General features: G+C 30.8%; 11 protein-coding genes across 11 annotated transcripts; 3 read left to right on the top strand and 8 right to left on the bottom strand.

The window, feature by feature from the left end:
• Positions 1 to 193: 193 nt before the first annotated feature.
• On the bottom strand, positions 194 to 1,244 carry BX663DRAFT_437041 (uncharacterized protein; the record flags this gene model as incomplete). Its single annotated transcript, XM_051523213.1, has 4 exons — positions 194 to 407; positions 490 to 608; positions 698 to 1,083; positions 1,193 to 1,244. 4 exons carry the CDS (start codon positions 1,242 to 1,244, stop codon positions 194 to 196), a joined length of 771 nt encoding a protein of 256 aa, XP_051381692.1.
• Positions 1,245 to 1,431: 187 nt separating this feature from the next.
• On the bottom strand, positions 1,432 to 3,977 carry BX663DRAFT_513744 (acetyl-coenzyme A synthetase). The gene is made up of 6 exons (XM_051528198.1): positions 3,764 to 3,977; positions 3,556 to 3,705; positions 2,805 to 3,455; positions 2,143 to 2,710; positions 2,012 to 2,068; positions 1,432 to 1,918 (listed from the first exon to the last, which is right to left on the bottom strand). The coding sequence occupies exons 1-6, from the start codon at positions 3,917 to 3,919 to the stop codon at positions 1,518 to 1,520; spliced, it is 1,983 nt and encodes a 660-aa protein (XP_051381691.1). The 5' UTR covers positions 3,920 to 3,977; the 3' UTR covers positions 1,432 to 1,517.
• A 1,342-nt stretch (positions 3,978 to 5,319) lies between these two features.
• BX663DRAFT_513741 (WD40-repeat-containing domain protein) lies at positions 5,320 to 7,944 on the bottom strand. Its single transcript, XM_051528197.1, has 11 exons — positions 7,724 to 7,944; positions 7,556 to 7,637; positions 7,439 to 7,484; positions 7,272 to 7,317; positions 6,924 to 7,190; positions 6,738 to 6,867; positions 6,496 to 6,660; positions 6,290 to 6,401; positions 5,753 to 6,223; positions 5,568 to 5,700; positions 5,320 to 5,506 (listed from the first exon to the last, which is right to left on the bottom strand). The coding sequence occupies exons 1-11, from the start codon at positions 7,866 to 7,868 to the stop codon at positions 5,403 to 5,405; spliced, it is 1,701 nt and encodes a 566-aa protein (XP_051381690.1). The 5' UTR covers positions 7,869 to 7,944; the 3' UTR covers positions 5,320 to 5,402.
• A 445-nt stretch (positions 7,945 to 8,389) lies between these two features.
• Positions 8,390 to 10,518, bottom strand: BX663DRAFT_513736 (uncharacterized protein). The gene is made up of 5 exons (XM_051528196.1): positions 10,352 to 10,518; positions 10,193 to 10,270; positions 10,038 to 10,135; positions 9,857 to 9,955; positions 8,390 to 9,772 (listed from the first exon to the last, which is right to left on the bottom strand). Exons 1-5 carry the CDS (start codon positions 10,481 to 10,483, stop codon positions 8,440 to 8,442), a joined length of 1,740 nt encoding a protein of 579 aa, XP_051381689.1. The 5' UTR covers positions 10,484 to 10,518; the 3' UTR covers positions 8,390 to 8,439.
• A 454-nt stretch (positions 10,519 to 10,972) lies between these two features.
• Positions 10,973 to 11,813, bottom strand: BX663DRAFT_562168 (uncharacterized protein; the record flags this gene model as incomplete). The annotated part of the gene is made up of 3 exons (XM_051531963.1): positions 11,510 to 11,813; positions 11,113 to 11,447; positions 10,973 to 11,030 (listed from the first exon to the last, which is right to left on the bottom strand). Exons 1-3 carry the CDS (start codon positions 11,606 to 11,608, stop codon positions 10,973 to 10,975), a joined length of 492 nt encoding a protein of 163 aa, XP_051381688.1. The 5' UTR covers positions 11,609 to 11,813.
• On the bottom strand, positions 11,787 to 12,500 carry BX663DRAFT_487412 (uncharacterized protein; the record flags this gene model as incomplete). The annotated part of the gene is made up of 3 exons (XM_051524745.1): positions 11,787 to 11,935; positions 12,112 to 12,152; positions 12,244 to 12,500. 3 exons carry the CDS (start codon positions 12,498 to 12,500, stop codon positions 11,787 to 11,789), a joined length of 447 nt encoding a protein of 148 aa, XP_051381687.1.
• A 1,401-nt stretch (positions 12,501 to 13,901) lies between these two features.
• BX663DRAFT_562167 (FYVE zinc finger-domain-containing protein) lies at positions 13,902 to 16,227 on the top strand (the record flags this gene model as incomplete). The annotated part of the gene is made up of 7 exons (XM_051531962.1): positions 13,902 to 14,191; positions 14,289 to 14,629; positions 14,740 to 15,179; positions 15,237 to 15,300; positions 15,358 to 15,470; positions 15,539 to 15,734; positions 15,801 to 16,227. Exons 1-7 carry the CDS (start codon positions 14,078 to 14,080, stop codon positions 16,225 to 16,227), a joined length of 1,695 nt encoding a protein of 564 aa, XP_051381686.1. The 5' UTR covers positions 13,902 to 14,077.
• A 25-nt stretch (positions 16,228 to 16,252) lies between these two features.
• On the top strand, positions 16,253 to 17,269 carry BX663DRAFT_513726 (uncharacterized protein). The gene is made up of 5 exons (XM_051528195.1): positions 16,253 to 16,347; positions 16,426 to 16,488; positions 16,538 to 16,614; positions 16,685 to 17,084; positions 17,143 to 17,269. The coding sequence occupies exons 1-5, from the start codon at positions 16,333 to 16,335 to the stop codon at positions 17,164 to 17,166; spliced, it is 579 nt and encodes a 192-aa protein (XP_051381685.1). The 5' UTR covers positions 16,253 to 16,332; the 3' UTR covers positions 17,167 to 17,269.
• A 412-nt stretch (positions 17,270 to 17,681) lies between these two features.
• Positions 17,682 to 18,488, top strand: BX663DRAFT_513724 (uncharacterized protein). The gene is made up of 3 exons (XM_051528194.1): positions 17,682 to 18,115; positions 18,181 to 18,295; positions 18,346 to 18,488. Exons 1-3 carry the CDS (start codon positions 17,708 to 17,710, stop codon positions 18,423 to 18,425), a joined length of 603 nt encoding a protein of 200 aa, XP_051381684.1. The 5' UTR covers positions 17,682 to 17,707; the 3' UTR covers positions 18,426 to 18,488.
• Positions 18,489 to 18,955: 467 nt separating this feature from the next.
• On the bottom strand, positions 18,956 to 21,895 carry BX663DRAFT_537024 (sphingosine-1-phosphate lyase). The gene is made up of 7 exons (XM_051530646.1): positions 21,831 to 21,895; positions 21,716 to 21,751; positions 21,303 to 21,610; positions 20,748 to 20,930; positions 20,502 to 20,680; positions 20,127 to 20,441; positions 18,956 to 20,056 (listed from the first exon to the last, which is right to left on the bottom strand). The coding sequence occupies exons 1-7, from the start codon at positions 21,874 to 21,876 to the stop codon at positions 19,036 to 19,038; spliced, it is 2,088 nt and encodes a 695-aa protein (XP_051381683.1). The 5' UTR covers positions 21,877 to 21,895; the 3' UTR covers positions 18,956 to 19,035.
• A 612-nt stretch (positions 21,896 to 22,507) lies between these two features.
• BX663DRAFT_531760 (WD40-repeat-containing domain protein) lies at positions 22,508 to 23,909 on the bottom strand (the record flags this gene model as incomplete). The annotated part of the gene is made up of 5 exons (XM_051530405.1): positions 22,508 to 22,771; positions 22,837 to 23,076; positions 23,132 to 23,319; positions 23,395 to 23,810; positions 23,884 to 23,909. The coding sequence occupies 5 exons, from the start codon at positions 23,907 to 23,909 to the stop codon at positions 22,508 to 22,510; spliced, it is 1,134 nt and encodes a 377-aa protein (XP_051381682.1).
• Between the last annotated feature and the right edge of the window lie 2,157 nt (positions 23,910 to 26,066).

The raw sequence follows: 26,066 nt of genomic DNA, 5'->3' as shown, positions 1-26,066 counted from the left end.
ATGGGATGCCTTATAATAATTATCCTTATGAAGAGCATTCACTTTATTATAGCATTTTAGATAAATTATTCGCGTCACTGTCGATTGTATATTCAAATAACCACGACTATGACCATGATTCCTCCAATCAAAGATCAAACAAAATATCAAGAGAAAAATAATCATTTTTTGTTGTCTTTAATAATAAATCTTTCTATAAAACCTTTGCTTCATTACGTAATTTGTCGATTAATTCATCTACATTTTCAACTTTACGTCCACCAACACGTTTAGAAGGCTCTTCCACTTTTAATGTTTCAATACGAGGTGAAATATCAACACCAAGTTCCTCAGGTGTTAATTTAATCAAAGGCTTCTTTTTAGCCTTCATAATGTTAGGAAGAGAAGCATAACGAGGTTCATTCAAACTTTTACATATAAAAAAATAAAATAAAATATCAACATCTTACTCTCTCTCTCTCTATTTTAAATTTTATATCCTAGTTTTACCGTAAATCAGTCGTAATAATAGCAGGCAATTTAGTAGACACTGTTTCAAGACCACCATCAATTTCACGAACTACTTTAAGTTCTCCTCCATTAATTTCTACTTTGGAAGCAAATGTAGTCTTTGCGCGCACAAAAAAAAAATAAGCGTGAGAAAAAAAAAATAAAATAAAGGGAAAAAGGAATTTTTTTTTTTTTTTTCTTTTTTTACCTGAGGCCAATTAAGTAAGCCAGCCAGCATTTGTCCAGTTTGATTGGCATCGTCATCAATTGCTTGTTTACCCAAAATAAAAAGATCAGGTCCTTGATTTTCCTTTTCAGCGTAGGCTTTTAATAATTTAGCTACTGCTAAAGGTTGTAATGTACTATCATCTTTGACTTCAACATGAACTGCACGATCTGCACCCATAGCTAAAGCGGTTCTAAGTGTCTCTTGAGACTTGGCTGTACCACATGAAATGGCAACAACTTCTGTCTTGGGTGATTTCTCTTTCATACGAACTGCTTCTTCTACTGCAATTTCGTCAAAGGGATTCATACTATGTTTAACATTACGATCGACATCCGTTTTTGCAGCATTAACTCGAACCTTGACAGCTAACAAAAAAAAAAAAAAGGACGGAGAAGAGGAAGATTGATTGATTAATTTATTTTTATTATTATTATTATTATTTTTTTTTAATAATAAGATTTATTTATTCTTTACCATAATCAACAACACGCTTAACAGGTACAAAGATACGTAAAGGATTAGACATTATAAAAAATAAAAAAAAGGCACACACAGTTACAGAAAAAAAAAAAAGGAACTCTTTTTTATAAAAGAAAAAAAAAATGCCGAGCGGAGTAGCAATGACTATTTCATCATTAACCCCGCTCTATATAATTTGAGTCCGGGGTAAAAAAAAAAAAAAAACCATACAACATATCACATGCTCAATGTCATTATTTTTCCCATATATTTTTAAGATCTTTATTTCTTTATGTAATACATACATATGCTATTTTAAGAAAATATTTGTAATAGATGCTTATTTTTTCTTTCCATGAACACGTTCAATCAGATGAGGAACAATAGCAGGCTCAGCCAAGGTTGAAATATCACCTAATGAATCTTGCTCTCCATTCACAATCTTTCGAAGAATACGACGCATAATCTTTCCAGAACGTGTCTTTGGCAAGTCATTAACGACATAGATTCGTTTAGGAGTAGCAAAAGGTCCAATGACTTTTCTAACTTGAAGAGCTAATTCTCTATCTAGTCCTTCTGAATCTTCAATATTAGGTTTCAAAGTTGCATAAGCATGAATGCATTGACCTGTTAAATCATCTTGTCCTCCAACAACGGCTGCTTCTGCGACTGAGTGATGTAAGATTAAAGCTGATTCAATTTCAGATGTAGAAAGTCGATGTCCAGAAACATTAATAACATCTAATAAATAGAATGAGTAAGTAAACAACATGTATCTACTTTTATTTATTTATTTATTTATATGAATGCCATCTATGTTGTAGGATAATTTACCATCTACACGACCACGAATCCAAATATAACCATCTTTATCTCTTGTAGCACCATCACCTAATTGAAAACAAATGTTAACAGTTTATACATGTATCCATTTCAATAGTGAGAGTTTTTTTTTTCTTGTTTACCAGTAAAATAGTATCCTTTATATTGATGCAAATAGGTATCAAGATATCGATGATGATTATTATATACAGAACGTGCTAATGAGGGCCAAGGTTGACTAATAGCCAAAACACCTGTAACATCATTTCCTTTTAATTCTTTACCACTTACAGGGTCCAAAATAGCAGGCTTAATACCAAAGAAAGGGAAAGTAGCAGATCCTGGTTTTGATGCAATAGCACCAGGTAAAGGAGTGATCACGATAGATCCTGTCTCTGTTTGCCAATAGGTATCTACCACCGCACATTGTCCTTTGCCTACTTTTTCATTATACCATTCCCAGGCTTCAGGGTTAATCGGTTCACCTACTGAGCCAATCACTCGTAATGAAGAAAGATCATTTTTTTGTACCCATTCATCACCTAATCGTCTAAGGGCACGAATGGCCGTGGGTGCAGTATAGAATTGTGTGACTTTATGTTTCTCAACTACACTCCAGAAACGAGCAGGATTAGGGTAAGTAGGTGTACTTTCAAACAACACTGTTGTGGCACCTAAAGCGAGTGGTCCATAAACAATATAAGTATGACCCTATATAATATAAATATAACATACACACATATAAATACATCATTCGTTATATATATATATATATATCTGTATATACATATATTTATAGCCTTACAGTAATCCATCCAACATCTGCCATACATGCATGAATATCTCCTTCATGGTAATCAAATACATATTTTATTGTTGATGCAGCACCTAAAAGATACCCACCCGTAGTATGGACAACACCCTTAGGTGTACCTGTGGAGCCGGATGTATAAAGTAAAAATAAAGGATCTTCTGCATTCATATTGACTGGAGGGCAATAAGGTCGAGCTTTGACCATTTCTTCATGCCACCAAAGATCACGACCGACAGTAAAAGGAATGGCAGATCCTGTACGTCTCAAGACAAGAACATGTTCTACTGTAGGAGTCGCCTTAAGAGCCTCATCTACAATACGTTTCGTCGCAATGTTTTTACCACCACGACGACCTTCATCTGCAGTCATGACTACACGAGCACCACAATCATTGATTCGATCACGAAGTGAATCAGAGGAGAAACCAGCAAAGACAACTGAATGTACAGCACCAATACGAGCACATGCCAACATGGCAAAGACGGCTTCAGGGACCATGGGCATATAGATGGCTACATTATCTCCTTTACGTACATCCAATGACTTTAAGACATTCGCAACCCGACTTACTTGTTGTAATAACTCGCGATAAGTAATCTTACGCACATTTTCAGGCTCATCCCCTTCATGAATAATAGCGACCTATATAAATATGAATATGTATATGTATATGAATATGAATATGAATATATATAATGTTATTATAGTCATAAATGACTCTCTTATCACTTTTTTTTTTTACCTTATCCGGAGTAGTTAATGCATGTCGATCAACACAATTAAAAGCTACATTTAATTCACCTTCTAAAAACCAAGCAATATCCCCTTCAGCAAAGCTTCCAGTCTGAACTGTTTCAAACGGCTTTGACCAAGACAACAATTCACGAGCAAGCTTATAATAATACGTAAATATATATTTTACAATTCGTATATACATATATCTAACTTACATTGCCAAAGAATTTATTTGGATCATTTACACTTTCTTCCCATTTAGTTTTATATTCTTGAAAGCTAGAAATAAAAGGCTTTGGAAGATCATCTTTAAATAATCTTTTTGGTACAGGATAGACTTTATCATCAGTTGTAGCAATTTCAACAGTCATTTTTATTTTATTTTAAAAAAAAAGTAGATATATAAAATAAAAGATGAAAAGAAAAAAGAGAGAAATAAAGATAAAGCTTTTAATTATATATAGTTTTTTTTTTATTTTATTTTTGTGGGGGTGGCTTTGTGTATGTGTGCATAACGAATCCATATGACTTGCTTTATTTGTGTAAATCATGTATAAAATTCACACTGCTCTTTTGTTATCTTGTAACACACTAATTCACATTGAAATACGATCCAAGTATAACGTAAGCAACTTGATAAATTTCACACGACAAACAGCCTTCTTGAAACAGATACACATTATTGTTAATTTGTGTGGGGTTATGAAAAAAAAAAAGGACTTTTTAGATAACAATTTTTTTTTTAAAAAAAGTTACACGATTCATTCTTATGCTATTATGCGGCGAAATGCGGGGAAGAAGAAAAAAAAAAGGGCTTATAACGTGTAAGTTTCTACTCTTAAAAAAGAAAAAAAAAAGATCACCTTATAGTTTCTTTTCTTTGCTTTATATACAAATGATTTAAAGTATAATTCAATTGTTCCTGAAATAGTGTTAATTGTAAATAAATAAACTCTATTTACAATTAAAAAAAAAAAAAATAAAAAAAATAAAAAAATAGGACTGTCTTAAATATCAAAAATAGGATTAGGGAGATTCTATAGGTTTATATTCAATTCGATTGCTACAAATCACAATATGAAAGTAAAATCATTCCCAGTTAATGTCTATAATACAGTATATAAAGCAGTTATTACTGTTTTAATTGGATATGAATAGCATTATAAGTATGATCTCATGTTCCAGTCAATTAGCATACCGTTTTACGAAAACAAAAAAAAATATTTATTTATATATTTATACACATGCATATCTTTCTTACTCATAGCTTCATTCCTCTCCTCCCTCAAACTCAATGTAGCTTGAGGTATATTTCGTGTCATTTGTTTATAGTTTATTATTTTGTGTGCTCAGTGCCACATTAGTTTAGCTCTTTTATTATTATTATAAACTTCCCATTTACATCAAAAAAAAAAAAAGCTTAAATTACTACTTGGCTTCTCTTAAATATAACTGTTATCATCAACAGCTTGTTTCATATTCCTCTTGTCAATTACTTGCTATTATATACAGAAGGATGTTGTTGTTGTCGTCGTCGTCTTTCCTTAAATTTGCTGAAATCAATATTAAATGAGTGAATAAACACAAATAAAATAATAATAAAATAAAGGGTTCTTCATCAGCTCCTTTTCTTCTTCCTTACTTTTATCCTCCTATTCTCTTCTTTTGATTCAGGCCTAGCCAAAAAAAAAAAAAAAATTAAAAGCATTATGTATGTAGTTTTTGTGTTTATTGAGGTTATATATATATACATATATATTCATAAATAAAATATTTGTTTAAATGTAGTATCTTTATTATTATTTAAAATGAAAGAAAGAAAGAAAGAAAGAAGGGAAGAAAGAAAGAAATAAACTAATTTGGTCCTAATGGTTCATAACTCCAAATACGAGCACGATTATCACCTGAACCTGTAGCAAACATAGGTTTATGACCAGGACTAGTGGCAACAGAGATGACTATTTAAACTAAATTTAATATTTTTTCCCCTTGTTTTAAATACACATATAATTATTGTACCTGAATTTTTATGGCCTTGAAGCATGAATTGTGTTTGTCCTGTATGAGGATCCCAAAACTGCACTCCACGATCCTTTGATCCAGACACAATCCAATTACCATCAGGTGTAGTAGCAACAGATAAAACAAAGTCCTATTATAGTATCCATAAATACCTTTATCTCTTTTTTTTTAATTTTATTTACCTTGTGCCCTGTAAAGACTTGAATACATGCATTTTTATTTCCATAACCTCCTCTTTCACTTACACCTAATTGCCACATTCTCAATGTCTTATCAAGACTACCACTCACTAATGTCTTTCCATCTGGCATAAATGCAACAGAATAGACACTATCTTTATGACCCTCTAAACGCTCCAAAATTTGACCAGTAACAGCATCCCAAACACGAACTACCTTATCTAAACTACCTGCAGCTACAAGACGACTATCAGGTGAAATAGCAACACTCGTAACACCAAGGTCTTGTTGTTCTACATCATTAATACGAAGTTCATGAAGACAGCGAATGTTCTGCCAGTCCCAAATACGGGCTGTACGGTCTCCTGAACCAGAAACAAGAATACGTCCATCACGACTAAATTCTAATGAGTAAATATCTTGTTCATGGCCAGATAAAATACCGCGAATGCGTTTCTTTGCAATATCCCAAATCTATTATAATAAATAAAATAAACACACACACATATATATAAGGGAATTATCATGACTTTAACTTACTCTAATTTGTTTATCTTCAGCTCCTGTAGCCAAAAATTTACCATCAGGACTAAAGCTAACAGAACGAATATATAAATCACCATCACGTCCAGCATTAGCATCTTGAAGAACACTATCAAATATGCATAAGAATGAATCAATTTTTCTTTTCTTTCCCCTTTTTTTTTTTTTTTTTTTTTTTTTTTTTTTTTTTGTATAAAACTTACGCAACTCGAGTAGACGTTAAAGTATCATAAATATAAGTGGCTTGATTACAACCAGCAGCAAGGAAACGACCATCAGCACTAAACTTGACACAACATACAACACTGCCATGATCAAAGGTATGAAGTAAATCTACTTTAAGGTAACGAGTGGCTTTAGGATTGAATCTAATGATAAAAAAAAAGAGTTTAATAATAAATTTAGCATAGATAATATATATATATATATATATATATATATTTACAAGGCAAACCAATCTTGACCCTCCACTTTCATATTAGCAGGAACACTCTCAGGATTAATATCACCAAGAGCTTCCGAGTTTGCTGAATTATTAGGAAGAGGACCAGCCCCAGGCTTAACAGGAGTGACACCTAAAATACATAGAATAAGCAATTAATTAAAAAAAAAGATGACTTATTAAACTTACGTTGTTGAGTAGTTGAAGTAGATGTAGTTGGAGGTGGAGGTGGAGCATTTGTAGTGGTATTAGTAGTAGCATTTGAAGGAAGAGGAGAACCACCATTCATATAAGGTGTTCCAGAAGAATGAGGTGGAACAGTAGAAGGATGAGGAGGGGGGCCATTTGGAGGATAAGAAGGATGATGTGCAGGTGGTTTAGATTCCAACAAAGGTGCTTGTTGTTGCTGTTGTTGTTGCTGTTGTTGTTGTTGTTGTTGTTGATATCCAGAAGGTCCTAATAAAATAGTTTTAACATGATACATTTTAATTTTTTTCTCTCTCTCTCTCTTTTTCTCTCCTAGTTCTGTTTCTTTACCATTATAACCACTGTTAACAGGAGGAGGAGCTCCAGCGCCATGTTGCTAATGATTTTTTTTTAAGAAAAAAACAAAAAAAAAAAAATTGTTAGCAACAAAAATTTTACCTTATAAACATATACACATTTATAAATGTATATTTTTTTTTTTTTTAATTCTATTTTACCTGTTGTTCTAATTGTTGACGAAGTCTTGCAATTTCTTCTTCGTATCTATAATGACAAAGTTAATTAAGAAAAAAAAACCAAGAATGACTACACGAATGTATATATAACTAATTTACTGTTTTTTAATCAATTGTTGAGTTCTTTCGAGATCAATTAGATTCTGTTGAAATAAATTCATTTCTTGAATTTGACTGTTCACTACAAGTTTTTTTTTTTTTTTTTAAAAAAAATGAGACAAACGCGTTTTTTTTTTTTGTTTATTTGGAAAGATGATGTAAACTTACTTTTATGCTCATATTCATCTCTTTGATTTTTACAAACCATAACTTCTTGGGCAAGCTGATCATATTCATTTTTAACTGCATCCAATAATTCAATCAAACGACTAGGCGTAGGTGGGCCCATAGGTCTATGATTGTAAACAGACATTATTCTATTTCTTGTATGTGAATTCTGTTTTATTTCTTTTTTATTTGTTTTAATTTTTTTTTTTTTTTTTTTTTTACTAAAAAAAATAGTGAAAAAAAAAAGGTTTGTGTATAATTTGTTGTGTGTAAAAAAAAAAAAAAAAAAAAGGAGGAGTCTTTTTTTCTCTTTAAAAAAAAAAAACTTGTTAAAGAAGGTTAAAAAAAAAAAAGCGGAGTATAAAATTATAATTTTTATTTATTTATTTATTTTTGAGTCAGTTTCACAACAGTACATTGAACCTGATTAAGCCAAAAAAAAAAAAGGAATATTTTAACTATGATCTAGAAAAGAAAAAGAAACAAAAAGCTAAAGGCACAAACTACAACACATTGCATACATAATAACAGTCTACTATTTTAATCTATATTAACTGTCTTGTTATCATTCTTACAAGTTGATTTCTATTTCTCTCTTTTTTTATTTTTTTTCTTTCTTTCTCTCTTTCTCTCTCCTTCAACATTGTTAAAATAGACAATTATTCATTATCATTCAGTTTGTATTATGTAATAATTTTATTGCTTCTATGATAATTTTAATTCCAACATTCTTCTTGATATTGGCCAGATTTGATCATGTCTGAAAAATAATTTTCTGCTTCTTCTGCATTTAATTTTCCTTCCTTCATAAATATTTGCTTGAATGCATAGGCAACATCAGCAGGCATTTTGTCTAGAGAGCCAGATAAGACGATTTTAGCATGTTGATTTTCAATCAAGTCCCAAAGGAAACCTGCATGTTGACGAATACGGTCTTGGACATAGACCTTTTGTTCTTGATCTCTTGAAAATGCCGTGAAAAGCGTCAGTTGCCCTTGTTCTTCATATCTTTGCCATTCGTCCTTGTAATAGAAATCTTTATCATGATATCGACAACCAAACAAAAGAACGTTTTGATGTGCTCCCTGAAAGATGCGTTCTTCTAGAAAGGATCGCATGGGTGCTAAACCTGTTCCAGGTCCAATAGCAATTAAAGGTATATCAGGTGAAGGAGGTAAAGTCATAGTGCCCTTTGCAATACGAATACGAGGTATCACATCTCCTGGTTGCCAGGTGGATAACCATTTTGTAAATACACCTCTTCTTATCTTTCTCATCTTGGTTTTGTACTTTACGATAGCAACACATAACTCCATTGTGTTGGGATGAAGATGAAGACTAGATGCAATTGAAAATGAACGACTCTGTAAAGTAGGAAATAAATCAAGTATATAATCAAAGGGAATATTAAAAGGTTTAAAATCAAACAAAACTTCAGCAATCGTTCGTCGAGGTCTTGCACAATAAGCCCACATGTCCTCTTGTCCCTCAGGCGAAGCAAATTCTCTTAAACGTTCTGTATGATCCTCTGTGGTCGTAAAATAGGCCAACATTTCAAAAAATGATCGTCGAGGAACACCAAAGATATCAAGATGATAAACAAAGATATCTCGAAACGTCATTCTGCTTGGCCAATGAGCAGGTAAAGTGTAACTTGGATCCGTTGGAGTCAGTTTAATTAATGAATCTGCATACGCTGACCAACCCATTTGTTCAAGGAATAGATCTACATCAGCTACTAAATTCTGCGGCATAATGACAGCAATATCACCAGGCTCATAACTAAAGTTGGGATCATCACAGGTTAGCTCAATATGGCGCACGTCTTGAAAATGATCTGCAGCTGTTATTCTAGTGTTGGCTTTGATAGTCAAATCAAATTCACCAGGAAGTGTACGTTGATGTTCTGGTTTACCTTCTTTCAAGAACTCCATTTTGAAGCTTGCAGGTAATAGGACCTCATCTGGAATAATAGGTTCTATTGTAGGATATTTCTGTAATACAATATCCCAAAGTTTCTTTGACCAAGGAATAAGGGCACCATCAAGACTAAGACAATTAAACATGTATTTGAATAATAATGTTATTATTATTATTATTATTTATTGTTTTTTTTTTTTAAGGTTACCTTACCCTAAATAATGTTGATCATCACAATCTCCCCTTTCAATGATCATGTTGGCGCCTAATTGTATTAATCTTTTATATAACTTTTTAGAAGGAAAGTTGAACCTACATGTATTTTTTTTTTTAAAAAAAAATAAATCAACTGTGTTCTATGATTGATATTTTGCTTTTCATTATTTGTTATTACTTTCTATAGGATGAATCTCCTAATCCAATAACTGCACAATCTAAATCGCTTAAAATGTCATTAGGTAAATTCTTACGTAATAAAAATCTCCAAAATTTCTAGAATAACATGTCAGTCATAAAATTAATAAAAAATAATTCGCATAATTGCATTACCTTCATGTTTGCAGGTTCAGCACCTTGACCTGTTGTTGAACATACAAATATGACTAACTTTTCTTCTACAAGTTGACTCTATATATATATATTAGTTGAATAATGAAGATTTCATTTTTTTTTTTAAAAAAAAAAAAGAAAAAAAGGGGAAAACTCTACTTTATCGTAATCGTCCATGGCAACTACTTTTGTCTTGAAATGTCTACGTCTGGCTTGTCTACCAAGGTTTTCTGCTACATCTTGAGCACAACCCGTTTCAGATCCATATAAAATGACAAGTGATCTATCCATTTTTTTTTTTTTTTCAAAAAAGAAAAAAAAGAAAATTAAGATTAATAATCATCTCAGGACCTATCAAGTGTAAATTTATTATTTATCTGATCATGAATTATTAAGGAAACAAGCCCAATAAGGAAAAAATAAGATTTCTATAATCTTTTTTTTTTCTCTGTAACAATAGAATACATTATTTTTTATTAGTTGAATTCATATCTTTTATATTTAACTATAAAAATATTGAATAATAATAATAAAGACTTTTTACTACTTTTGTCAAGTTTTCTGTTAAATCATAACTTCAGTTTTGTTAATAATAAAATGTAAAATGTTATAACATAATTGTTTCCTACCAGTAATTTGTAAACCAAACACAGTTTTTACACTTTACATTAGGACGAAGTTAGTTTTTTTTTTTTCTAGACGAATCAAAATTAGTTTCCAGATATTTAGTTTGCCTTTTTTGGACAAATTCAAAATGGAAATTCAGACGAAAAAAAAAAATTAGTTTTTAGATGATTTGGAAATAAATAACACTTGTCTACCTGTAACAATCTGAATCCTAAAAAAGGAAAACCGTGTTTGATACGACGATTATTTTTTTTTTCTTAGGTGTAAAGTCATCTGGTCTTTCTTCTCCTGACCAAATTGACTTTGAAATCGTCATCATGTTGTTGGCTGCGTTAGAATCTCTTTGCCATACTTTGGAGCATCGTTTGCAACATACAACGACTACACCTTTAAACGATTTCGTACTGATAATTTTTAAATCATCAAAGAAACAGAGGTTGCGTGTTTTCGAGGTTTTAAATTCGTCAATTGTAATAGCAATCAACTGACCTTCAGCCTCACGTTTCTTTGATGATGTATAGAGTTTGCCGACGACACCGCATCCAAGTCCTTTTAACTTTACGTTATCCTTACCAAACATTCCACTACCGAATACAATCAAAGGAAATTTGGTATTGTCTTGCTGATACTTGATAGGCTTCCATTTGTCTTATCTTTTTTTTCTTAAAAAAAATAATAAGAAACATTTACAAACAAGAAAAAGTGATATCCCCATTCTTCTTCTTCTTCTTCTTTACCCTTTTTTGCCTTGTTGTATTTGCTGCCATCGCTTATTACCATGTTGGTCATTATCTCGGGAGCTCGCTGTCTCCCCTAGACACAAGAAGAAGCTATCTTTTGTACTATTGGAACCATAGAAGTTGGTTAAGATGCGCAGATGTTTAAACAAATATTGGGCGTAGCTTTTTATAAGAATTCAGGGTTGACATTTTTTTTTTGGGGGGTGGGAATGTCACTTTCGATTTTGTCAAAACCCTTGTTCTTTTTTCAGCTTTGTCTGCTTGGCGGCATATTTCGTAGGCCCAGTGTAATGGTAGTACTCTTTTGTGGTGCAGCGCGTCAAAGCGTGCTTCTGAATACTTGAGACACCAGCAGTAGTAAACACGGATTTTCTACCTGGATCAATAAAAAAAAACGAGCTGACATTGTTGTTAAACTTCTTGGTAGTTGAAGTCTGACAACTTTATTTGGAGGCTGTTAATTGGGTTCTTTATAGTCATCTTTCTTTTATAAAAAAAAAAAAAAAAAAAAAAGACAATCTAGATCAAAGCCATCGGATCTAATGATATTACTAAAGAGAACATCGTTATTGCCATTTGGTTCAAGATCATTACTAGTTTATGAATAGAAAATTAGAGCATATGTCAAAATAATTCAAATGTTGAAGTGACATACTTTGAAAACCGTAGCTTATCGAATTTTACAACATGTTGAAATATTTTGAGTTGGTCATTATAATTCCTTGGTAAGCGACAGTGAAAGAAATGCACATATAGCGTTGATATTCATGGTTATAGACCGAAAGTGCATCGATGGATTGGGAAATAAACCAAACAGTCGTGGCAAAAGGAAGCCGCCTTACATCGTAAGGCTTGTGACCTGCGTGTTCAGCTTCGTAGGATGATAATAGCGGAACAAAGCTTTGAATTTGCTTTGAAAGAGTGACCAAAGTAGCTTCCATTGGGCAAAAGCGCTTTAAGTGGTAGGCATATATATATCTTTGTTTTGTTTCTTAAAGTCTTCTGTCAGCGAGCCACAATTCCTCCCCCTCCATTCAGAACTACCGCTACAAACATACTGATAGCAGTACTCTTCTGCTTTGTAAGCTACATCTTTCCAGTGTATATTCTATAGATCACAAAGATGTTAGATTTTGTTACATACGAGCGCAAATAATGGCTTACAACAAATGCATTTTTGTAAACGATATCTAAGATATCTTAAAAGTCTACTTTCAAAGTTCTCTACTATGTTATTGCTATAAATAGTGGCGAGTTCTACACAAGCTGCTGTCAATGGTTGATTAGCGCCCTTTAGGAAGCCCTTCTGCATAAATTGCACTTGAATACAAAGTACGAAATGTGTCCCAAGTCGCCAACATGTTGTTGGGAAATAGAATACTGCTTGTTACATTTCGCCCTCCTACTAGCTGGCAAACAGAATACCAGTAATTTTGCTTGAAGATACAGTCCGGTATTGATTCTATATTTTCTAAAATAAAATAATTTGTAGAAAGCAATTGCTCTAATGACTATTTGTCCGGATGTATCTTGAACTATCGATTATTTTGTTTCTTAAGATATCTTTGTACGCGTCATTTATCATTGTATTGAATGCAATCTTTAGAATGAAATAGTATCTGACATTCTATATGTACAGCACGACGCCTCTGCATAAGGAGAGTGACCGTTTAGATGGATGATAACTAGCTATATCAGAATGACGCTGATTTATGTGGAGAAGGGCTTTGACAAAGGGTTCACCAGGGCGGCCAGAGGATATATGAAATTGTAGTTAAGTTGTTCGTCTTCAATAAAAGTGCACAAACACTGGCAATGTTCGTTGAATCATAAAAAAAAATAGCGTTATTAAACATCAAACAACAGATTATTTTCTCATTTTACTATTGTTAACTTTTACGAATGCAGCTTTTGTGCTGCTGTCGACTGGGACACTATACCTTTTGTCTAAATTTCCTTTTTGAATTTGTCCAAAAAAGGTAAACTAAATATCTAGAAACTAATTTTAATTCATCCAGAAAAAAAAAAAACTAACTTCGTCCAAATTTAAAGTGTAAAAACTGTATTATAGAAAAAAAACATTTATGCATATACTTCAACATTTTTCCTTTATATCCCAAAAGGGGTTTTTCTTTTTTTTTTTTTTTTTTTTTCCATAGCGATCTGACCAGGGCAAAACAGCATATAAATGCGATGTGCTCATTGGTCATTTTTTAATTTTTTAAATAAAATTCTTCTTTAATCGTATTATAGAAAAAAAAAAAGAAGAAAAAATTTAAGCTCAGTTAGCATTTATTTTCCACAAGGTTATCTGAAGTGTGTATGTGTGTGTGTGTGTGTGTGTTTTTTTTTTCGAAGAAATCATTTACATAATCATGCTGTTTTTTTATATTTACTAAATTATATCTTTTTTCTTTCCCTCTTCTTCTTAACATATATACATATCTTTTCCATTGTATCTATATACATATATATATATCTATATATATCTATATATAATTAAAGGCAAGACTGTATAATGACATCAGGTCATCAGTTAAATAGTTTCAATTATGAAGACTACATTCCAAGCGATGGTATTCTGTGTCCTATTTGTGAAATAAACTGTAATACACTAGAAAATTTGAATAAGGTAAATATAAATCGATTATTATATTTATTTATTTTTTTTTAAAAAAAAAAGAGAGAGAAATGCAGCAATTCAGTAATTCTTAACCTAAATGTATTAGCATCTTGATGTTGCTCATTCAGAAGAAGATTCAAAAGGAGCTTTATTATCATGGCTACGGAATGCACAAAAGAAAGTTCAAACATCATTATCAACCAATAATTCAACTCTTAAAATAGGTTCACCCACACAAAGTAATAGTCTTAAGCAATGGGTGGACCCATCTCTATTGAATAAGGCCATCATTAGCCATCCAAATTTTTTTGTCTCGGATATGGATAAACAGGGTGAATATGTTACACGGGAACATTGGCAACGAGAAACAGGACATGATAAGTGTAATATAGTCGGATGCAATAAAATTGTAGGCAAATCTGGTGTAGGCAAGCAATATTGTCGAAGGTAAAAAAAAATATATATATATATATGTATATAGTAATAATAAAAGCAACATATCTTCATTTACGGAAAAATATATTCATCTATATAAATATATATTTTACATGTTATAGATGTGGTAAATTGTATTGCGATTTACATACACAATACGAAATCAAATTAAGTCAACAAGGACATCATGATCCAGAACATGGTGTATGGTGTAAAGTATGTCTAAATTGCTTTACAAATCGCAAAGATTATAATACTTATGAGGGTGTAACACGAAACAGAACAGACTATTTTATGAAATTAAGAGAAAAAACGATAGATAGAGTTCAGTTAGAAAGTAATCGATTAGAAAAGAGATTAGAAAAGCTGGCAAGAGTACATCATTCAATGGATAATCTTGATCATTCAGGTTTTTTATCTCCTTCAAGTAATTCATTAAACAGCTTCTCTTTGGATCGGTCGTCCACATCTTCAAGAGATAGTTTAGCTAGCATGTTATCACCTAAATCATCCTTTGTATCAAACAGTAATAGTATTTTAAGTATGAAATTAAAATATAGAGGTAAATAAAAATGAATGAATACTTGTATACATATTTAATATTATGTATGTATTGTAGATGGAGAGCAATCTATTATTAAATGGGAAGACGATCGTTCAGTAAAAGCATGTCCATATTGTGGGTAATGTATATAACATTAGCTATTTAGTTTGCATTAGACTTACTTTATTATATATAGTAATTCTTTTACATTGATCAATCGTAAACATCATTGCCGATTATGTGGTAAAGTTGTTTGTGGCAATATCAAGTGTTCAAAAATGATTCCCTTATTCACAGACATGTCATCTGGTAAGAAGTATATAGATCCATTTATGTTTAACCATGTCCTCATGAATTCATATACATGTATATAAAAGATACCTTTGATGATGAACCAGTTGGTGATACCCGAGCATGTCGTGATTGTCAAAGATATGTGTTTAGAAGAAAGTTAAGAAACGAAGAAGCATCAAAGCCTCTACCGATTATTCAACTTTACAATCAACTTTCTATTACAAGAAATAATATTGAAAAGCAATTACCAAAGTTTCATCAAAGTATTTTAATGCTAGAGTAATAATGACACATATAATCCATATATAATAGACAATCCATATTCATTAAAATCTATACACATAGAAAAGAAAACATTACAAATCATACACATGAAAGTTTTGTAAAAGCAGCACAGATAAGGAAGTTATTATTAGAAAATTTTACATTATATGATACATTAGCAAAGAGTATCAAATCATTGCCTGCTAATACACCTTGCATGAAGAGACTTCAAGCTAATATTTGTCATGCCGCTAATCTCTATTTACAACAAAACATGTTACCCTTACAAATGTTACCCCGTATATTAAAGACAACTAATAAAAAGAAAGATCACCAAAAGGTGTTACTAGAAGAGCAACTTGAAACTTATTTAGAACAATATCATCTAGTAGAAGGTTATATTAAAGAAGCTAATGCAGATCGAAAGTATGACGATGTTAAAACCTTGAAATCAAGTTTAGAAGAATTACAAGTTGAAATTAGTCGGTTACGTACAATTCTTGGTTAAATAAAATATTTAAAATGTCAGCAAGAAAAAAAAAAAAAAGGCATTTTTTTTTTAGTTCTTTTCTTTACATAGTAAAAATCGTATATACGATTTTCTACATTTGTTATGACTGATCAAAAAGTAAATCAAAACTTGAAGACCTTTTTCTTTTTTTTTCTTAAAAAAAAAATAACAATCCTTTTTATTATACATATATAGTCAGATAATAATTGGGATGTCGATGTAATTGATTTTTGGGATGCTACGTTAAAAAGTTATAAAGTAATTATAATCTTAATAACATGGATGGCATTCTAATTAAACCTCTTAGACCTGTCATGAAGCAAAAGATAAACACGATGATCCAGAAAAAGTAGCAGACGATCTTATTAAAAGTTTACCCATAAAGTAAATAAATAAAAAAAAATGCCTTGTTTTTTTTTTAGGAGAGAAGAGTTCTTATTAAGCTTTTATATAGACAAGACAATACAATAGTTGATAGAAAGAGTGGTGATAAGCGTAAAGTAGATGAATTAGAGACATATGAGAATGAACAAGCTATAGATACTGAAGCAATCAATGAAGAAGTATATGAAGAACAAGAAGAGGATGAACAAGTAAATCAAAAAGAAGAAGAAGAGAAACTACAAGAATATATTGAGACTCAAACCAAAGAAAAAGAACCAAAGAGAGCCAAAAAACATAAAGAAATGAACAATGAAGATAACTATGATAGCTCCAATTATTATACATATTCTTCAGAACAATACTACCAAACACCACCGCCAGTACCACCTATGATGTCTCAAGATAATGAAGCTTTATCTAATTTAATTATGGCATGGTATTATGCTGGATATTATACTGGTTTATATCAAGTATGTCTAGTTTGGATAATTTAATGAAGTATGTTAACATGATTTTTTTTTTATTTAGGCAAATAATAGAACAAAACAGTAAAACAATATACTTTATATTACCATTAAATATGTCATTTTTTTGATGATGTCATAAACTTGACTTTTTCATACTTATAAAAGAGAGGACTCAGCACTAATAAAACAGTATTTGAATTTTTTTTTTTTTTTTCCTAAAATTGGTAGCTGTCTTAATTTTAGAAGTGAATTATGACAAATAAACTTTATTAACACTTAATTTGTAATAAATTATCTGGAAATAATAAAAATTGTAAAATTAGCTGATATTGATTTAGCTCCTTTTTCTTGAGGAGGGTACAAGTCGATAATTCTACGTAGTACATACTACTTTATGATAGAAACCACTTTTTAAAAGAAACAAAAGTGATTTATATATAATAGCCAATTAAATTCCTTAAACTCATACTTAAGCTCATAATAAATAAAAAATTATTATTGCTCTTGTTGTTGGCCGCCGGGAATTATTTTATTCACATATTTTAAATCCTTATGATATTTTTAAAATTTGTTCCTTTTTTTTTTTTTTTTTTTTTTTTTTTTTTTTTTTTCATTAATAATAAAATATGGAAAATACAAATAATAGCACTGCTAATAGCAACGAAACCAAAGCACCTATTCTTTGTATTGCCGGCTGTGGTTTTTATGGCAGTGAAGCATTTAATAACATGTGTTCAAAGTGCTTTAAAGAGCGCAAGACTGCTAATGAAAAAAATGCTACTAATCTTACTTCATCATCATCACCACCACCACCATCATCATCAATAATTATATCATCTCCTGTAGTTTCTTTAGACGATTCTAATATTATTGATAAGACAAGAAAGCATCTTCGAAGTCCATCACCCGACAATGAACTAAAAGTGAATAGTGCACCTGGATCTTCTATAGCTTCTCCAGCTGCTACTACTCCAGATAATAATGAAAAGCCAATTCAAACAAATAAAGGAAGATGCTTCAAGTGTAGATCAAAGGTAATAATAAACAAATAGTATTGCTAAATATATAAATGCTAATCATTACCATGGCTTTATTTTAGGTTCCATTGGCTAAACAAGCAGCAAATAAATGTAGATGTGGTTATATATTCTGTGATAGTCATCGATATCCTGATAGACATGACTGTGATATTGATTATGCAAAATTAGATAGAGGTAAATATAAATGCTTATATCATTCTATTATTAAACATTTGTTATTATAGAAATACTTGCAAAAAATAATCCTAAATTACATGAACGACCTAAAGGAGGAAGATCTTTCCAAAGACTTGATAGTTTATAATAAGAATATACATTTGTATAACTTTTTTTTTTCATCTAATATATAAAAGATAATACACACATATCAAATGATTATTAATTGAGAACTTTGTGTCGTCTTGTTTAAATCTTTACTTTATAATGTTATTATAAATGTTGTTCATTCACTAAAGAGATGCTAGCAAAGTCTTTTTTTTTGGAATCATTTGTTGAAAGTATAAAGAAGATTGATTCTTTTTTTTTTCCTTTGTTTATAATTAACAATATGAACTTATGAACAATAGCTTAAATGCATCATTCCATTTTGTAGATGCTGAACATGTTTCATTTAATGCTTTTGTCGTACAATACAGAACAAATTTGCTCTATAACAATTAAAATAGTTTCATGACAATGGAGTTGCCTCAAATATAAAATTAAATCCCGGTTTTTGATTTGTCATTACATTTATATCATATTCAATGGATTCTTTGTTAAATAAATAAATGTAAAGCTTATTTGTTATGGGTTTGCATTATGTAAAAAATGATACTTTTTTTTATATCTATTATCACATTTAACACATACATAGAATAAAAATAAATAGATAGTAATTGAAATGCTAATGGACAGCTTTTTTTTTTTCATTTTTTTTAAGCCTTATATAAAAGATCTAAAAATCCTGCAGCTACATCATCAACAATGGTCTTATCAGGAACACTGGCAGCTGTACCATAGATAGCAGCAGTAGATCCATGGCCACTTGATGGATCTTCTACAAGTCCTTGTACGCACTCTTTAAGATCTTTTACGAATAGTTCTGCACTTTGGACCCAAGGTAAGGTAACAGAGACATGAAGACCTGAGGGATTTTGAAGAGCACTTAAACTCCAACCACGAGCAGCCATTTTATCACCAACATCATAAATATTGAGTGGCTCATTAGCTCCAAAGGCAAGAACGGGGCCAATAGGTTGACCCTTGACATGAAGTTGTGGGATGGATCGAACACCAGCTTCCATAATTTGACGAGCACCAATGATATCTTTACATGCTTTCAGATAGCCATCTTCACCCATGTGCATAAGAGCTGCCCAACAACCAGCAATCAAAGCACCTGGACGTGAACCGGCGATACTAGGAGAGGCATAAATACCTCCAGTCCATTGTGAATAAAGGAAATATTGATACTTTCTAATCTCTGCAGATCGATACATGATAACAGAGGAACCTTTAGCGGCAAAGCCATATTTATGAGTATCACATGAGATGGATGTAACTCCTTCAACTCTAAAGTCAAAAGGTGTTGTCGGGAAACCTGCTTTTTCCAAGAAGGGCATGATAAAACTACCAAGACAGCAATCAACATGAAGACCAATATTATATTTCTTGGCTAATTTGCCTAATGCAACAATATCATCTGCAATACCATGAGGGAAATTAACAGCAGAACCTGCAATCTTGGAATAAAATAAAATAAACACGATTGTTTTTTTTTCTATATTTAGTAGGCATCCATAATAACTTACCATGACTGTATTTTTTGTAATGGCTCGTTCAACTTTCTTGATATCTACTTTGAGTGTAACAGGGTCAATAGGTACTGTAATCAATTTAATCTTAAAATAACCAGCTGCTTTCATAAATGCAGCATGAATAGTATCTGGTACAACCCTAAAATAGAGTGTATATATAATTTAATCATCTATATGATCATAACCTCTTCTCTCCTTCATTCACTTACATTTCAGGATAGTGGATGCCCTTCACATCTTTATACATATCACGATAAGTCTTGCAAGCCATTAAAATACTTTCTGTACCTCCACTTGTCATGGTACCACATCCTGTAGCAGGTGCATTATACATGGATAAAACCATAGCAACAGATTCTGCTTCCATACGTCGAATGCCAGGAAAAATTTCAGGATGAAGAGGGTTTGCAACCGCAAATATTTTGTAAGCTTCAGCAAGGATTCTGGTAAGGTCTTCACCACCATGATAAATAGAACCAGACACTTTACCTCCTGCCCAATCTGCAGCCTTAAGTTTCTGGAGTCTTTTATAAAATTATAAATAATTAATACATATAAAACTATACGATCTTTTTTTTTCCTACTTTTTTAATTGTTCCATAACTTGCTCCTCTGTTAAACCCTTTGCAGGTAAAGTTAAATGCGATTCACAGCCGGCTTCCTTTTCTAATAATGAATGTTCCATACTGGCTAAAGTTGTTTGAAGTTCTTTATTGATCTTTTCCTGAACAGAAGGTAAACGACGCAATTGTTTAAATACAAGCTATATATATATATATGTATATATGACATTAATATGTTTCCTTTTGTATAATTTTAGGACTAGTTACTGCAAGAATATAAGCTTTAAACTCTTTAAATGCTCTTCTAGGACCACCAATCAAGACTTTGTTATATATTTTTAACCAATAATTCAATAAAACCAAAATAAATACAATATTCTTTAAACGTTGAAGTGAACGGTTATCTAAAATACTATTTGAAATATGTGATAATCGAGTTAAAACATACGGCTTTGATATTATATTCGTCATTGTTTGTAATTGTTTAAATGAGAGTGTAAAAAATAAAAAAAAATAAATGAGAAAGTTAAAAAAAAAAAAAAAATGAAAACAATACAACAGCATATTATTTTGATTTGATCTCCGACAATGACTTACTCATTTGTAATAAGCATCTTAAACAACCAAATACGAGATGCTACAAAAAAAAAAAAAAAAAAAAAAAAAAAAAAAAAAAAAACCTCCCATTTTTATTTATTTATTTGTTTTCTTTTCCTTTTTATTTATTATCTAAAGTACATCAACATTTGAAATTCGTAAGACAGTATGTGTTTGCTTATGTTCAATAGTACGCTTATAATTTTTTCTTCTCTTCTTTTTAACGATTTGGATCATTTTACTCTTTGTATGTTCAATAACTGTAGCATTAATGTTAAACACTGACTCGGGAATATAAGGTGACCCCTTTAAAGTATAATCCTTTGATCCAATCTCACTAACTTTATCTAACTTTAAAACATCTCCAACTTTAACATCCTTTAGGCGATTAACAATAACCTTATCATTCTTGGTGATCAAATAAGGTCGACCTGCAATCTCTGCAATGGCATAATAGCGAAGTTGATCGCGAAGTTTTTGAATAGCTGTTTGTGAATCAGTTGTTGCAGCGGTTTGAATTTGACGTGAAATATCTATCAATATATAAATATATATATATATATGAGTGAGTGAGTGAGTGCGTGTGTGTGTGTTTGGTTAAAACATAAATAAATAATGTACTCATATAATATATTTACTTTGAAGGGGCTGCTTAATAATTGAAGAGGTAGAGCCTATAATTGAAGACCTTAGAATTAAAAACTGTCACTGAATGAATTTATAATTTAATTATATTATAATTTCAAAATATACCTCTTATTAATGTTGAATTTAATCTTTTACATAAAGTTGAAAACATTGCTTCCAAAAAAAAAAAAAAAAAGGTTGATATACAAAGTAAGAAAAAGAAACAGGGCCTTACACACTTTATAGGATGGGGTGTGTGCGGGGTGAACAGGGACATGTGACGCACTTTTTTTGAGTCACAACAAGAATCGTGTTATTATTATTATTTATTGTTCTCAAATTTATATAAATAAATACGACGTTTTTCATTATTTACAGCAATAATATTCGAAAATGGATGACTAAATATACCAATAACTTCTTCATCGCATACACGAACTTGCCCTATAAGTTTACCAGTAGATAATTCAAAGCAATGCATGAATGAATCTTCAGATAATGTGTATAATAAACTTCCTTGATGCGATAATACTCCTGCAATAAACTTGGATGTAGATTTATTTTCAATTGTTTTTATGATTTTTCCATTTTCATTTGAAATAATAGATGCTGTATTATTTGAATGAATAATTACTGAGTATTCAGAATCATTAGGTATTGCCAAAACTTGTTGAGCTTTGACACCTTCTTGAGGTCGAACATCATAAAGACAGGCTCCACTAGTTATATCCCAGATCTAATTTTTTTTTTTAAAAAAAAAAGAAAAATGAATATTTTACTGTCCTTTTATTTTATTTTTCTTTTCATTCTACCTTAATAGTTTCATCACTACTGGCACTAATAATTCTTGTATAATCGGAATTATAAATAACTGAATTGACAAAAGTAGAATGACCTTCGAAAGACTTGACTAATTTTCCTGTCTTTACATTATGAATCTTGATCAATTTGTCAAAACTACAACTCAATATTTCACTAGAATCTTTGTTGAAACAAACTGATGTAACGCCTTGACTATGGGCTGGCGAAAATCGGCGTGTACAATAACCTGTTTGTAATTTCCAAATCTTTTTTTTTTTTTTTATGAAACAAGCAAGTTAGTATCTTTAGATTATTTCAGTAATGAACTTACAGCTATTTTTCCATCTGTGGAGCCAGATGCTAACAACTCGCTATCTTTACTAAAACTCAAACAAAGTACTGCTTGATCCATGGCCATTAAATTTTCTTCTGCTTGATATTTGAGATCCTTTCTAAGTTTCCCAGTTTTATAATTCCAAACTTCAATAAATCCATCTACAGAACCAGATACTAAATATAATCCATTGGGCGAGAATGCTGCACATTCAGCATATGTATTTTTACCAGGCATCTATGTGTAAATTTAGATCATTTGAATATTACTGAAATAATTTTGCTTTTAATACCTTAATTTCTGCATATTTTGTATGAGCGAAAGCATCGTCTTCAGTCTGTTGAAGTTGATCCGAACTTTTAAATAAATCAAGTTTTGAATCTAGAGGTAATAAACCCTGATGTTGCTGCCATTTAATACAATCCTCTAATAAAGTCATTAAACGAGAAGGCTCAACCATTGTTACTTCATTAGATAGAGCTTAACAAGAAAAAAAAAATACATAAATTAATAAGTAGTGTCAAAAAAAAAAAATAAGAGAAAAAAAAAAAGTACCTTGTGCAATTATCTGTCGTCGTTTTTCTTTTGTCATGCCTTGGGGATAGTTATCCTTTGGATCAAATATTGATCGAGATAATATATGTTCTAATCTTAAATATCGTTCAGGATGTCTTTGCTTAAGGATGAACATAGGTTCTGTTTGTCGAAGTAAAGTACGTGCAGCTCCCATTTCCCGCATCTCTGCTAATTCTAATACAACATGTTCGTATAGATCCATCAATTTTCGTGAAGGGATCTTTAAATCAGACACATGGCGAAGCACAGTATCCCATTCTCCTTCTTTAATTTCTTTTATAAATGCATCCTTATTTTCTATAGTATTTATTTTGATAGTCGTTTCATCCTCTAGTACTTTTGCTGTTTCTTGTAAATCGTTTTCTTTGAGAAATTGTAAAATGAGACGAATAATACTATGAAAAGAAAAAAAAAAAAGGTAATATTATTATTTTTGCATACAAGCTGTAAATAAAACAAGTACTTTACTCTTCTGATTCTATTTCTACAGACATATTTAATTTACCATTCAATAACCTAATTAACGAGTTCAAAAAGAAAGAAAAAAAAAATTGCGAGCAAGTTAAATATATAATTTTAAACAAAGTGACTATAAATTAATATATTTAGAAAAGGGATCAAAAAGAAAAGTGTGTTGTGAAATAAGTTTAGCTTTCTATATGTTTGAAAGGAGGCTGGCATTACCTAATATATTATCTAGAATTGTTTTGGTGAATATGAAGAAAGTTCGTCAAGCATATAAGAATTTAAATTATGGTAAATAGAACCAGTATAAAAGCGAATATGCAAACATTTACTAGGCATAATACAATATTCTATCTGCTGTTCTAGTTACTAGAATAGTGCAAATTAAACGAACTGAATAGTTCAGACAATAGTTTAGACGATAAACTATATTAAACATATTTTTGTTATTAGAGACTAAATGGCTGTGTGATTAGACTATCATTAGAGAACATGTTCAATATAACTCTTATATTTTGTAAACAGTATTAACTTGTGCGATATTGTATATAAATAAAAATAATAGCAAAAGCAGAAGCAAAGTCAATAGGATTACGATATAATACTTCTTTAAAAGACGATTATATCCGTTATCATTCTGTGACCAAATGTGTTTATGTCTATGAATTGCATTTAGCAAAAAGAACACCAACCGTACCTTACAGGTGGTCAAGAAGTCAGCATCAGAATAGCTTGCACAAAGACTTTGGCAGACATTGTTTCATTCATAGGGACATTAAGAAGAAAGTTGCAAGAAATGCTATTTAGGTCTCAAGAATTATATAAGAGCAGAATAATACGCGCTATTTCATACATTCCATCTTTGAGAGTAATATGTTTATATCTTTTGTTTATATCGCTAAAGTAACCTTAAATGCATGAAGTTGAGTAGATTCCAATTGAAATGGTTCATTTCAAAAGGAAAATAACCTAGATTAACAACTCCATTTACAGTTGCACATACTTTCTAAAATTAAAATTCTGGAAACCTTAACAAAAAAAAAAAAAAAAAAAAAAAAAAAAAAAAAAAAAAAAAAAAAAAAAAAAAAAACCTGTTTATTTTTATTGTAAGTACATTTATGTTTAGAAATCTATATGAAAAATACATACTTAAAGGCTTAAATTTAGATCTTTTATATTTTAAAAGGTTATATAATGTGTAAAAAAAGGGATGAAAAAAGAGGTAATAATTTGCTACCAAATCATACCTTAAATCACCAACAGCTAATAAAATACTAATATGCAGTGTTATGAATTGCTATAATTGAATGGACAGTTTTAAGGAGGTTAGTATTACTCTCTTTTAATCCTTCCTTTTACATTACTCTTATCTAACAAAAAGCAAGAGCAGACAGGTTATAATAGGATCAGATGTGGCTATAAAATGAGTGATTTTCGCAATATTTTCAGTCCTTTACAACAAATAAGCAAGATTAAAGGACAAAGAAGGATATTTTTGGCAGCACAAGAATCTTAACTTTCAGATAGTGTATGAATTTAGCAAATCTCAGTTATAACATGAACTATTCATGAAAATTAAGTCTGATTGCTTTTTTTTTATTGTTTATTGTTAATAATAAGAAGGCTCTTACATTTGCGATAAAACTGGGATACAACCAGTTTTTATGCTATTTACAACTTGCTAAAAGTTAAATATCTTTAATTCCATTTATACGTGTTTGTAACCAGAACAGATATATATAAACAAACCACAGTTTATAAATAAAAACAGGTGTGTTGGATAATAATAAAAAAAAAACGCTTTTTCTTCTGCTCTCAAAACAAATTTAGTATGGACAGTGCTGCTTTACCCTCTTGTTTAACCTATATTGAAAACTGTTATGGATCATTTGACTTAATAAGCTTTTATAAAGTTTTTATGTTCGGACAAAAAGATGTCACTGAAAGTATTTTCAAGAAGTGCACAGGTAGATTTAAACGTGCTCAATTGCGTGCATGGGTAAATACTATAACAGCAAATCACTTTGAGGTACAGTAGTCACACGTATTTGCTTGCTTTTTACAAATTTGTATTTATCTTCTACGATATCATAGATTTTAGACCGCCTTGATGTGTCTCAGTATTGGAGGAATTTGCGTGTTAAAGAAGCCAGAAAGGAAGCCATTGCTAATGCAGAGGAGTCAAT

Source organism: Cokeromyces recurvatus (assembly GCF_025118155.1).
Source record: "Cokeromyces recurvatus strain NRRL 2243 chromosome Unknown BX663scaffold_17, whole genome shotgun sequence".
Taxonomy (NCBI): Eukaryota; Fungi; Mucoromycota; class Mucoromycetes; order Mucorales; family Mucoraceae; genus Cokeromyces; species Cokeromyces recurvatus.
The sequence above is the reverse complement of the archived record's forward strand: the minus strand, read 5'-3'. Positions and strand labels throughout refer to the sequence as shown.